The sequence below is a fragment of the Esox lucius genome, chromosome 25 (genome assembly GCF_011004845.1).
Source record: "Esox lucius isolate fEsoLuc1 chromosome 25, fEsoLuc1.pri, whole genome shotgun sequence".
NCBI classification, from domain to species: Eukaryota; Metazoa; Chordata; class Actinopteri; order Esociformes; family Esocidae; genus Esox; species Esox lucius.
Window position 1 is genome coordinate 7501044 of NC_047593.1, and position 13292 is coordinate 7514335.

The 13292-nt window shown below is 41.6% G+C and overlaps 1 protein-coding gene across 2 annotated transcripts; it reads right to left on the reverse strand.

Moving 5' to 3' along the window:
• Nucleotides 1–510: 510 nt before the first annotated feature.
• LOC105008212 (N-acyl-aromatic-L-amino acid amidohydrolase (carboxylate-forming) A) lies at nt 511–11510 on the reverse strand. 2 transcript variants are annotated; one of them, XM_029118283.2, is made up of 8 exons: nt 11396–11510; nt 10645–10781; nt 7770–7996; nt 6805–7000; nt 3083–3176; nt 2690–2797; nt 2492–2607; nt 511–1278 (listed from the first exon to the last, which is right to left on the reverse strand). In XM_029118283.2, the coding sequence occupies exons 2-8, from the start codon at nt 10645–10647 to the stop codon at nt 1081–1083; spliced, it is 942 nt and encodes a 313-aa protein (XP_028974116.1). In that variant the 5' UTR covers nt 10648–10781; nt 11396–11510; the 3' UTR covers nt 511–1080. The 2 variants fall into 2 exon arrangements, with proteins under 2 accessions (XP_028974116.1, XP_010865753.1); XM_010867451.5 differs by lacking the exon at nt 11396–11510 and adding an exon at nt 10903–10960.
• Between the last annotated feature and the right edge of the window lie 1782 nt (nt 11511–13292).

Here is a 13292-nt window from a genome sequence, read left to right on the forward strand (position 1 = left end):
TTGAACCATTGTGTACAATAATATTCCTTTAACCATCCAGTCTTTCTGTTGACCCTGCAATGCCACCTCAGTGGAATGTTGTACATTTTAAAGAATTCAACCCATGATGTTGCAACACCACCCCTCAGACCCCTGCACCACCCTGGGACTGTTATTTGAAACATTTACCAAAATTACAAAAAATGCTTGAATGCTGTTGAGAAAACCCGAATACTCTGTAACCTTTTCTACATTACTGTATCAACTGTGCTCTAGACCTAGTGCAGGGGTTCCCAAACCTTTTTGGCCGGCGACCCCATTTCAATATCTAAAAATTCCTGTGACCCCAACCATGTGAAAAAAAATTATAGTTATGTTTTTATTTGAGGCCATGTCAATTGTAAAACATTCTCCCCTGTTTTCATATCAGGTGACCCCACATGGGGTCACGACCCCTAGTTTGAGAACCTCTGACCTTGTGATTTTATGAAGCAGAGAAATTGTACATGACATTAATTTGAGGATAACCAGTTCAACCAAAAGTTAATCAGTTTAATTTTAATAATAAATTATTGCATTGAACTGTGGATACATTCCCGTACAGTATTCCTGAGGTTTGGTTATTATGAGAAATTAGTTGGTGCTTGTAAAAGATTCTGCTTGTGTTTGCGTTACATTCATCTCTTTTTCTTGAAACCTGGCCTTACATAATTTAGTAACATTCTACACATATTTCTGAGGTACTTCATTTAGTATGACATTTTAGATTACAGTGTGTTGTGTTCCAAATGGAATAGAATAATTTTTTTACCTGCTAAACATGCTATGCAGTGCCGGCTTAGCATTTTGGGGGCCCTAAGCAAAATTGGATTTGTGGCCCTCTCTCCCCTATCGATCGGGGGCTCCCTAGCTGTCAGAGGCGCTAATTGACTGCTTATGTCACTTATACCTAGAGCCGGCCCTGTTGTTGTGTATATTGCAAAATGGAATGTAGTATGTGTGTTTTACGAAATGCATTTGTACCAAACAAAACATGGATTCGAACATCACGTATATGATAATTTAGGCCATTGAGACCAGATTGGTTTTACTTCACTGGAATCAGTGTCCCTTCATTTGCAAGCTGGGGATGGTGAGTGTTATCCTACGTCCCAGGTGGAAGGCAATGTTCTTCTCATAGTATGCACCCTCATTCACAAAGAAGGGATGGAGGACTTCTTCTCCTTCGTACTTCACTGTGTCCCCAGAAAATGTCAGGAACATGGGATCTCCCGGACGTAGGAGGCAGAAGTCTCGGTCCTAAAGAGAAATATTCTCAGGAGCTCGGTTTGCATTCAAACAATGTTCCAGACCTGGGGCCATATTCACAAAACATTTGATCTTACCACTAGTAGGACTTCTAAACAGCAATAAAGGTTACTATCTAAGAGTTTCCTCTTAAAACGTATTCATAAAGCTCCTAAGACCAACTATTCCTTAGGAATGGGGAGAAATCTTAAGCTATAAGAGACAGGGCGGGGTTGACCCCGTTGCTATTGGATGATTTTGTGTTCCACGAACAATCATTAAATGTTTCTAAAACATCGACTTGATTACGAGGTGGATTGCCGGGCAGCAGCCCTTTTAGAATTGTTTGTGACTTGGTCTTAGTGACTTATGTGTCTTCTCGACTATTCCTAACTTTTCACAGATTCAGGAGCTGGTTGTAGTGCTAAAACGCTTTGAGATACTCTTAGGCCATACTTTGATTAGTCCTTCAGAATTTCCGTTATTCGTTTGACCTAATATACTATGAATGACAATAGCTATGTCTTCCATGGTCAGTGTCTTCTCTGTATCCAGGCACATTGTAATGAATGGAATGTCGGCTGCGCAAAGCCCCTTTTCTCTGTCTGTGTGGAAGACTCGGCCATGTGCTTAGCAGAAACTAGTAGAATAATTCTCCCTTTTGGGGGAACGGCTCAATAGCTGGAGGGGGCTCCTGCTTTTGGTGTTGTAAAGGTAAACAGGACTCTTCCTTATGGGGGTAGCTGAGTTAGCAAAACCACCAAAAGTAACAACCCCCTGCTGTCGTGCCTGAGCTTTCACCAAGTTGTCTGGGCAAACAGCTTTCTATGATTCCCGACATTCCATGTCTACTGGATCCATGTCTGCGTGTTACCTTGCATTTCCTAGGCGACATCATGGTGGCTATTATTTTTTGTATGAGCATTCAGCAAGAACTAGTGGGGTCATCTGTACAGTTGGGAAGGAATATAAGATTGAACCTTGGAGTTTGAGCAACTGTAATGTCACTACTCTCTGTTGGTCTCTAATTTGACTCTGTGTATATCATGATACTTGTTCCCGTATATACAATTAAACCGGAAATTACCAACTGTTATGCTAACGACTGAAGAGTTTTCACTTGATAAGTTGTGAACACTTTTTCGTCTTCCAAAGTATCACTGAAATATTTAAGTATGAGACAACATTAAATGATCGAGTAGATAAGGTAAGAATGGTCCTGAACCTGCAGTTGAGGATGTATAACAGCAGTGACGTGATTGGTCTCTGGGTCCCTCGGGTACTCAACGCTTTTCACGAAGATGTATACGTTGTCCACCTCGGCACCTTCAAAGGCACTTCCTGGTAGAAATAATACATGTTTGTAGCTGATTCACGCCTAAAATGTACAAAAATTATTTCAGAATGAGGTACATGTGCGTACCTGAGTTGAAACACCTGACCCATTCTAGTGTCTGGTCGACGGCCTCCTTCATGATGTTAAAGATGTCAGCTCTGATGACCCCATGGGGTTGAGGCCCCACCTCTATTGCTGTGGAGAAAAAGCATCAACATGAATATATTCAAATAAATTAGAAAATACACTGTTTTTCTATGACAGGAGGAATAACAACATTACGTGTTTCCTGTTCAAACACATGCAACAACATTATATCCCCAAGGCAAAGAAAAATACAATATCCCAGGCCAGTGGGTAATCTAGCACTTAGAGAAAGGTTGCTAGATTGAATCCCGCAGGGTGTTGTTGGTTAACCGTAGCCGCTCACATGTCATGGAGAAATAGGAATGTACTGTATAAACAAATACACACACTTACAGAAACTGTGCTTGCCAATGGAGTCAAGAGAGTAGGCGTCACTGTGAGGGGTGTCCAGCTGGATCAACCTCACGGGCGCCAATGTTACCTTCCTCTGAGAACACAAAAGATGAACTCTTTACACTGTTAACCTCCTCCTGTGGTTGTGAATTAACTTTCCCTTCAAGACAGTGAAAAACAATGTTGAAACTATACAATTGATTATGGTTCTTAAAGTTCAACCAGCATTATATTACAAACCCGATTCCAAAAAAGTTGGGACACTGTACAAATTGTGAGTAAAAAAGGAATGGAATAATTTACAAATCTCATAAACTTATATTTAATTCACAACAGAATATAGATAACATATCGAATGTTGAAAGTGAGACATTTTGTAATGTCATGCCAAATATTGGCTCATTTTGGATTTCATGAAAACTACACATTCCAAAAAAGTTGGGACAGGTAGCAATAAGAGGCCAGAAAAGTTAAATGTACAGATAAGGAACAGCTGGAGGACCAATTTGCAACTTATTATGTCGATTTTCAACATGATTGGGTATAAAAAGAGCCTCTCAGAGTGGCAGTGTTTCTCAGAAGTCAAGATGGGCAGAGGATCACCCCAATGCTGCGGCAAAAAATAGTGGAGCAATATCAGAAAGGAGTTTCTCAGAGAAAAATTGCGAAAAGTTATCATCATCTACAGTGCATAATATCATCCAAAGATTCAGAGAATCTGGACCACTCTCTGTGCGTAAGGGTCAAGGTCGGAAAACCATACTGGATGCCCGTGATCTTCGGGCCCTCAGACGGCACTGCATCACATACAGAAATGATACTGTAATGAAAATCACAACATGGACTCAGGAATACTTCCAGAAAACATTGACGGTGAACACAATCCACCGTGCCATTCGCCGTTGCCGGCTAAAACTCTATAGATCAAAAAAGAAGCCGTATCTAAACAGGATCCAGAAGCGCAGGCGTTTTCTCTGGGCCAACGATCATTTAAAATGGACTGTGGCAAAGTGGAAAAGTGTTCTGTGGTCAGACGAATCAAAATTTGAAGTTCATTTTGGAAAACTGGGACGCCATGTCATCCGGACTAACAAGAACAAGGACAACCCAAGTTGTTATCAGCGCTCAGTTCAGAAGCCTGCATCTCTGATGGAATGGGGTTGCATGAGTGCGTGTGGCATGGGCAGCCTATACATCTGGAAAGGCACCATCAATGCTGACAGTTATATCCAAGTTGTAGAACAACATATGCTCCCATCCAGACGTTGTCTCTTTCAGGGAAGACCTTGCATTTTCCAACATGACAATGCCAGACCACATATTGCATCAATTACAATGTCATGGCTGCATAGAAGAAGGATCCGGGTACTGAAATGGCCAGCCTGCAGTCCAGATCTTTCACCCATAGAAAACATTTGGCGCATCATAAAGAGGAAGGTGCGACAAAGAAGACCTAAGACAGTTGAGCAACTAGAAGCCTGTATTAGACAAGAATGGGACAACATTCCTATTCACAAACTTGAGCAACTTGTCTCCTCAGTCCCCAGACGTTTGCAGTCTGTTCTAAAAAGAAGAGGGGATGCCACACAGTGGTAAACAGTGGTAAACATGGTGATACATTTTCTCAGTTTAAACATTTGATATGTCATCTATGTTGTATTCTGAATGAAATATTGATATTTGAAACTTCCACATCATTGCATTCTGTTTTTATTCACAGTTGTACAGTGTCCCAACTTTTTTGGAATCGGGTTTGTAAATTAATGCTTCACATTAGACTGGCAGTTCAACTAAGGTCAAGGGGAATTTTGAAAGTTCAGTCTTGGAGGTACATTGGGGCAAAAAAATATTTAGTCAACCACCAATTGTGCAAGTTCTCCCACTCAAAAAGATGATTGAGGCCTGTAATTTTCATCATAGGTACACTTCAACTATGAGAGACAAAATGAGAAATCACATTGTAGGATTTTTAATGAATTTATTGGTAAATTTTGGTGGAAAATAAGTATTTGGTCAATAACAAAAGTTCATCTCAATACTTTGTTATATACCCTTTGTTGGCAATGACAGGGGTCAAACGTTTTCTGCAAGTCTTCAAAAGGTTTTCACACACTGTTGCTGGTATTTTGGCCCATTCCTCCATGCAGATCTCCTCTAGAGCAGTGATGTTTTGGGGCTGTCGATGGGCAACACGGACTTTCGCTCCAAAGATTTTCTAAGGGGTTGAGATCTGGTGACTGGCTAGGCCACTCCAGGACCTTGAAATGCTTCTTACAAAGCCACTCCTTCGTTGCCCGGGCGATGTGTTTGGGATCATTGTCATGCTGAAAGACTCAGCCACGTTTCATCTTCAATGCCCTTGCTGATGGAAGGAGGTTTTCACTCAAAATCTCACGATACTTGGCCCCATTCATTCTTTCCTTTACACCAGAGGTCTCAAATCGGTTCCACGGAGGGCTATGTGTCTGCAGGTTTTTGGGGTTTCCTTTAAATTGGTTCCCAGTTCAGACCTAAACAACCAGGTGGGGGTAGAAACGAACCAATTAGTGACCTAATTAGTCAATTAAGTACAAGGTGAGAGCGAAAACCTGCAGACACTCAGCCCTCCGTGGAACCGGTTTGAGACCTCTGCTTTACACGGATCAGTCGCCCTGGTCCCTTTGCAGAAAAACAGCCCCAAAGCATGATGTTTCCACCCCCATGCTTCACAGTAGGTATGGTGTTCTTTCTCCTCCAAACACGACAAGTTGAGTTTTTACCAAAAAGTTATATTTTGGTTTCATCTGACCATATGACATTCTCCCAATCCTCTTCTGGACCATCCAAATGCTCTCTAGCAAACCTCAGACGGGCCTGGACAGTACTGGCTTAAGCAGGGGGACACGTCTGGCACTGCAGGATTTGAGTCCCTGGCGGTGTAGTGTGTTACTGATGGTAGCCTTTGTTACTTTGGTCCCAGCTCTCTGCAGGTCATTCACTAGGTCCCCCCGTGTGGTTCTGGGATTTTTGCTCACCGTTCTTGTGATCATTTTGACCCCACGGGGTGAGATCTTGCATGGAGCCCCGGATCGAGGGAGATTATCAGTGGTCTTGTATGTTTTCCATTTTCTTATAATTGCTCCCACAGTAGATTTCTTCACACCAAGCTGCTTACCTATTGCAGATTCAGTCTTCCCAGCCTGGTGCAGGTCTACAATTTAGTTTTTTGTGTCCTTTGACAGCTCTTTGTTCTTGGCCATAGTGGAGTTTGGAGTGTGACTGTTTGAGGTTGTGGACAGGTGTCTTTCATACTGATAATAAGTTCAAACAGGTGCCATTAATACAGGTAATGAGTGGAGGACAGAGGAGCCTCTTATAGAAGAAGTTACAGGTCTGTGAGAGCCAGAAATCTTGCTTTTTTGTAGGTGACCAAATACTTATTTTACAGAGGAATTTACCAATAAATTCATAAAAAATCCTACAATATGATTTTCGGGATTTTTTTTTCTGATTTTGTCTCTCATAGTTGAAGTGTACCTATGATGAAAATTACAGGCCTCTCTCATATTTTTAAGTGGGAGAACTTTTGGTGGCTGACTAAATACTTTTTTGCCCCACTGTATTTCTACTTGCAGTGACTTTTGATGACAAATTTTTTACTGCATAAGACTGCTAAATGACTAAAACAAGGGACTTTCTGTAAGTAGCTTTGAATTTATCCGTAATGTGTTTAACCTGATCACCTGGATATGTCTGCAGATGTGTAAGATGAGCGGGTCTTGGTTGAAGTAGGTAATGAGACTGAGGCCCATGTTGGATGTAGAGTTGTGGAGGTCACACACCAGGTCCATGGCCTGAACACTGCCCTTGGGACCGAGCAGAGCGCTGAGCTCCTGCGCTCGCCTCACCTCATACGGGGTGTCACCTGTCACAGGTGAACTGGGGAAAAAGAGGGGGAACGTGAGATTGAGACAGCATTAGCAAGTGAAAGACAAGAAGCAAGGTATCGCTTTCTACCTGGCATGGAAGAATATACTGACAACTCTTTGCTTTTCAGACACTGAGGAGGAAGTAAAATCCACAAAGGCTTTGGGATGCCGTCACTTTATCTATAGTATCAGATATGTAATAATAATGAATAGTATTAGGCTGTGTTTATTAGCCAGATCAGAAGCGTCCTTGATGCCCAGACACTATATCAGCCAGCACAGCAAGGTTGAGGTTGTTCCATATCAATATCCCAGGTTATCTGGAAATGTTGTCATGACCACAATGCTGATTTACTGACATCATGGTGGAGGGATCATTTTAACTGTAGCTAACGTGAACTCCTATGATTTGAAATAAAACACTGAATGGTGTTTATTTAATTGGATTTTCTTCCAGATCCAGATACTACATGTTTTGTACATAGTCCCTCCAGCATTATTTCAAATCTGAAGAGTTCAGGATATAGTGACATAAAACCTCACTCAACAGCGCGTTTGCTTTCATGTGCTCCGTCTCCCCAATGCATCCTAATAATATTCTGATAACATTGTTTTGAGAGCTATGAATCAAAGTCTACAACAGAAAAGGACATCTATGGAAAAGTTCCGTACAACAACAATTTAGAGGCAAGATATTAGACATTTCTAAAGCTGGTAAAGTAATCCCTTGCTGCTGATCCAGAATCCTGCATGGTTAGTTTAATTCATGACCACTCTACCTAAGTATGGCATCCGTGAAACAGCGGTTGAGGTCCTTGTCGATGTATCTTCTGCACACTTGGATGGCACACGGATTGGATATGACCGTGGTCAAGGCGGCTGACCCCACCTTCTCCATCTTCTGCCTCTGCAGCTCCCTCACCAGGTGCACGCCCGACATCTCGTTTCCATGGGTACCGCCACAGATGGCAATGCGGGACAGTGGTGGGAGAGAGACTGGATCCATCTGGTGGCCAGAAAGTGAGGGAGAACGATGGGAGTTTTAGATGGGAGCTACGTTGCAGTGTGTGCTATTCTCAGGTGCCTATAACACAATAAAATGTGGAAAAGTTCAAGGGAGAGGCGTTATATTATTCATCAAGAAACATCAAGTCCCTTGACACGCCTGTCTTCCAGGAGTCAGTACAGCCTGTCCTACTACCTGTCTGTCACCAGTCCACCGCTGATGAGATGGTTGATGGTAGGTTATCATTCCAACGGTCTTTCCCATGGTTCACAGAGGAGCTGCATGAAGACCCACGGCCGCAAGATAGTTCTACTATCAATGCTGCTATCAGTGCTACTATCAATGCTACTATCAGTGCTACTATCGGTGCGACTGTTCTGGAAATCTGCTTTAAACTGGTTCACTTATCTCTTATCTCTTTAACTGCAAGCAGTACGTTTCTCTCGGTGAGGCAGGGTCAGAGTTCACATTAACCTGTGGTGTCCCACAAGGGTCGTGCTAGGACCTATTCTCTTCCTGCTATACATGCTCCCACCTGGCCAGATCCCCAGACATCACAGTGTTCAAATCCACCGCTACACAGATGACACAAAGGTGTACATTACAACCAAACCTCTGCCATGTCAACCATGTCCAACTGCGGATGAGGGAAAACGTTGGATGCAGTACAACTTCCTCCGACTCAATAGCAGCAAGAGAGAGCTTATGAGCACCCCACAGTAAATCACCAACTCCTACAACATCTGCCCTGCCATTGACAGCCACATCATTCCCCTCTCCTCAGTCGTCACCAATCTGGGTGTGATATTTGACACCACCATGTCTTTTAAGGTGCACATGTGACATTTCTGTAAAATATAATTCTTTCATCTTAAGAACATTTCCCACCTAAGACCTTCTCTCACTTTCTCTGATGCAGAAAAACGTATCCATTTATTTGTTTTCTCCAGAATTGTTTATAGGAATGCAGTACTAGGGGGCCTGCCAGCAAATTCAATTAATAAAATACAGGTCATCCAAAACAGTGCTGCAAGGATCCTGAGACAATCAAATGCGCCCACATCCCCTCTTTGCTGACCTTCATTGGCTTCCTGTTCCTCAAAGAATTGACTTTAAAATGATACTTTCAGTCTATAAAGCTATTGATCCTTTAGGACCTGTCTACTTATCTCCTCTCCCGCATGAACCTCCACGCCCTCTACGGTCCAGCAATGCCAATCTGTTCAATGAAACAAGAACGCGGCTCTGAAAAATGGGAGACCGCAACTTTTCTTACATTGGACCTGACCTTTGGAACTCCCTTCCTGACAGCCTCAGGGCTTCACAGACAGTCATGGCTTCTAAAGCATTAACTGCTATCGGTTGGCTTACCCTTCCCTTTAATCAAATTATAATGTACATTATTATATAATTATTATTATAATGTAATTATTATTTTAGTTTACTGTATTATCATTATAGTTTAATGTATATTCTGTATATACATCATATATGTATTTTCATGTGATAGTTTTTTTGTTTATTTAATATAATTATTTGCTTATTTATATTTTAATATTTATAATTTTTTATGCAGATTTTTATTTTATAATGAAAAGTGCTTTACAAATGTAATAAATTATTATTATTATTCGGCAGAAATTCCGTAGCAAATTCTTTCATGCATGATGAGGTGGTCAGCTGCAAGTCATCCAATCTGGCAGCTGACATCCGAAAATATTACAGCTTCACACTGGCTGGACATGAGACTAACATCACATTTCCTCATGTTTTTTCCCACAGCTCCTCAAAAGCAGTGAAAACAGTTAAAGCTCTGGCCATTTAAGCTCTACCAATTGCCTTCATAGACAGACAAGTTTGGTCCTGCTGCAAAATAGCACAAAAGATAAGAACACGATACTCACCAGACCTATCCTGTAACTGGATAGCTATTTAGCCAGTTTGTAAATTTAGCATTAACTAAAGTCATAGGGCCTCAGACCCTATTGCCTAGTAACTACCAGAAATGGTGACTGGTACGCCTAGTGGATATGTTACACGATATAAAGACGCGTGACAAATTTAAGGATAAACCTGAATAAATGTGTGGGGGAACATAACAAATCCAGATGCTTTCATTTTGGTGTACTGCTTGATACAATTAAACAAGGAAAAACACAAGTTCATGTTTCGAGATTAATGCAATGAACAGTGAACACTGATGGTTGGGTTTGTTGTTTCAATAAATGTAAAAAACAAAGTATGTCCTACGGTGAACTCTTGAACGCCTTAGGGCTATTTTGCCTCTATCTCCCAGTTGACAGCCTTTAAAAACAACCCTAGTATTTTTATCATAAGAACATATATATTTGCTCTGGTATACTGTACAACATAGCTCAGTATTTGTATTATTTATTTGTTTCTGTTTTTTTTTCTTAATCCAGTGTTCATTTAATAATGGACCTCTAGGGCACTTACAGTTTAGTTTGTAAACACAACCCGGCTCCTCTGACATGCCAAACATACGTGTACAAAAACATACGTGTACAGAAACATACGTGTGCACGCATACATGGACACAGGCTCTGTGTCTATACGCTCACTCGCACTCAACCGCTAACATTCAAAAGAATCCATTTGAGAGAAATGTCGAGGTTTGTCAGTCTTACCATGCAGCCGAGGTCAGAGTTCCTTCCCTGGTGGGGACTGCAGTTATGCTGGTCCTGCCTGACCAACTTATACTGAGCATGCAGCAACCTTTGAACTTATCATCATGTCCGCCCATACATGAAACACATTTCACAATCTGTAAACAAAGTAAAGCAGGCATTATGCTAGCACTTATCCATGCAAGAGTCAAGAAGACCCGACACAGACGTTCAGCAGAAGACCACACCCTTAGCCCAACCCCTAAGGTTCATACTAACCATTATTTTGCTCTATTTCTTCTCTTCTTTCCCTCCCTATTTCTTTTAGAGTTTACTTCCTGTTCATGTCATTCTCAGATCAGATTTCAGTTTGCAACAGTAAGTTGTAATGGTAATACGTACTCCCTCTGCTGGTGTTTGACCACCGCAGTTAGGAGCACTGAGTCTCTGAGGGAGATGTATTAGAGAGGAAAACAGAGTCATGATGGAAGCCTTCCTTAATAAATATTTCATACCTTTTTTAGGAGCAAGGTTTGTGGGGGCAGGGGAAAGGTAGGGATGAGCGAGAAGAAGCAGTTTCTTGGACGATTGCGCTGGAGTCTCATAGCAAACTGCAAAGTCAGTGATTGACATCCTAATCCATCCAAGCATTGCTTGCAATTCTTAGGTTGGTAAGCTCTAATTAACTTTTTACCTGATAGACATAATTATTTCCTCAGAAACTATCAAGTGCTACTATGTTGTAAAATTATTGTAAGTTAATGTGTTGTACCTCAAATGCTTTCTTCAATTTCTTCCTTGTTGGCCTCCCTCTTCATCTGTCTGGTTTAGTGTTGTTTCTACCTTCATTTTATCAACATATTTCTCACTCACTCTCTCTCCCTTTCTCCAAAACTGTAATTAGCTCAGTAATCCTGCTGGCTTAGTCACTAATGCATAAGACTTAAAGAGGACGAGTGGCTGGACACACACACGTTTGTTTCACTATCCTTGTGAGGGCCAGAAAACCACATTTCCCTATTCCCCAAAACTAAACTTCACCTTAACAAACATAACTTCTCATCCCGACCCTTAATGCAAGCAATGCATAAACCTAATATTAATCAACACCTAACCTATATGCCTAAATTTATCCTATCCTTAACTCCTAAGCCTAAACTTAATTCTTACCATTATTCTGAACATATACCAAACCTCAACCAAAATATATTAACATTTATGTCTAAATTTCTATCTAAATTTCGATCTAAATGAAATTGCATACTTGCAAGGGGAGACCAAAAATATTGTGCAGGCAAATTTGTCAGGTTTTCCTCTCTTTGTGGAGTCATGAGCTCTATACACGTATATCTGAAAATACAATTAAAAGACGAATGAGGCAGAAGTACAGGCTGTCAAGTTTTATTACTTTAAACACATATATGTTTCAACCATAACAGGCATTTCAAATTTGCATTTCTCCAACCAACACAAAGGAAACCTGAGTGGCACTCCTGTCACCAATATTTACCATGAAAAAGACATTCAGTATTTTTATATATTAGCAACATATTGCTTCAAATATATACATATTTATACACCGATCAGCCATAACATTATGACCACCTGCCTAATATTGTGTAGGTCCCCCTTTTGCCACCAAAACAGTCCTGACCCATCAAGGCATGGACTCCACTAGACCTCTGAAGGTGTGCTGTGGTATCTGGCACCAAGACGTTAGTAACATAACCTTTATGTCCTGTAAGGTGCGAGGTTGGGCCTCCACGGATCGGACTTGTTTGTTGTTTGTTCCATTTTCCGGCCCGGACGCAGTGGTGTTGGTACTGGCACGAGCACAGGCAGGAAGGCGCAAAGACTGTGACGTGACATTAACAGAGGCCAATCAGGGGTAATCGTGCTTAACTGTCCGAGGAACCCATCAGGAGAAGGGAAGAGAGAAACCTAATTTGCCTCCCTCTGCACTGGAATTCTGCCGTCATGGACATTATTGGCTCAGCATTGGTGTGGTACCATTTTCTCCCACTTTTTATAACAAGCATTTGGATTTGTGGAAAAAATTCATTTTTAGACACCAGTGACACTGTGTCCAAAATAACACTCTAATCCCTGTGTAGTGCATTACTTTTGAGTAGACAATTCAATGTATTGAATCGTATTGGATTATGCCTATGATTAAGTGCAATCTGGCCCAGGGGTGTGAAGGTGAACAGAAAGGCTTGATACTGTCCACCCTTTCTGTCCCATTGTGCCCATTGGGCAATTGGGGTGAACTCTGCTGGCAATACTCTGCCATCATTTCAGGGTGTTTGCGTTTGGTTGGTGTCACTTTGGTTGATGCTTGGCAGTGTGGGTGGATTTACTTTCTGCCTGTTGGGTCCTGTCCGGGGCCTCCCCTGGATAGGGCCACAGTGTCACTGGACCCCCCTGTCTCAGCCCCAAGGTCTTACACTGCTATATTATTGTGCCAGGGGGAGTAGGGTAAGTTCTCCTTCTCCACTGTAACAACTTGTAAACCTAAGGAATGCACTCTCTAAATGGTCTTACATTTAGAGATGAAACACAGAGTGAAGAGAAAAGTACTCCATCTCCACAAGGTGTCCGAAAATCTCCAGACTTGGAACCTGGAACTACCAAGTTGCTACTTAAGGCTTTTATTTACAAGCTGCAAT

What these genes read in the sequence shown, in the direction of transcription:
- LOC105008212 (XM_029118283.2), bottom strand. An exon ending in CATTGGCAAGCACAGTTTCT is followed by an intron (nt 2,798 to 3,082) that starts GTAAGTGTGTGT and finishes TTTTCTCCACAG; the next exon opens with CAATAGAGGTGGGGCCTCAA. An exon ending in TTATACATCCTCAACTGCAG is followed by an intron (nt 1,279 to 2,491) that starts GTTCAGGACCAT and finishes ATTTCTCTTTAG; the next exon opens with GACCGAGACTTCTGCCTCCT.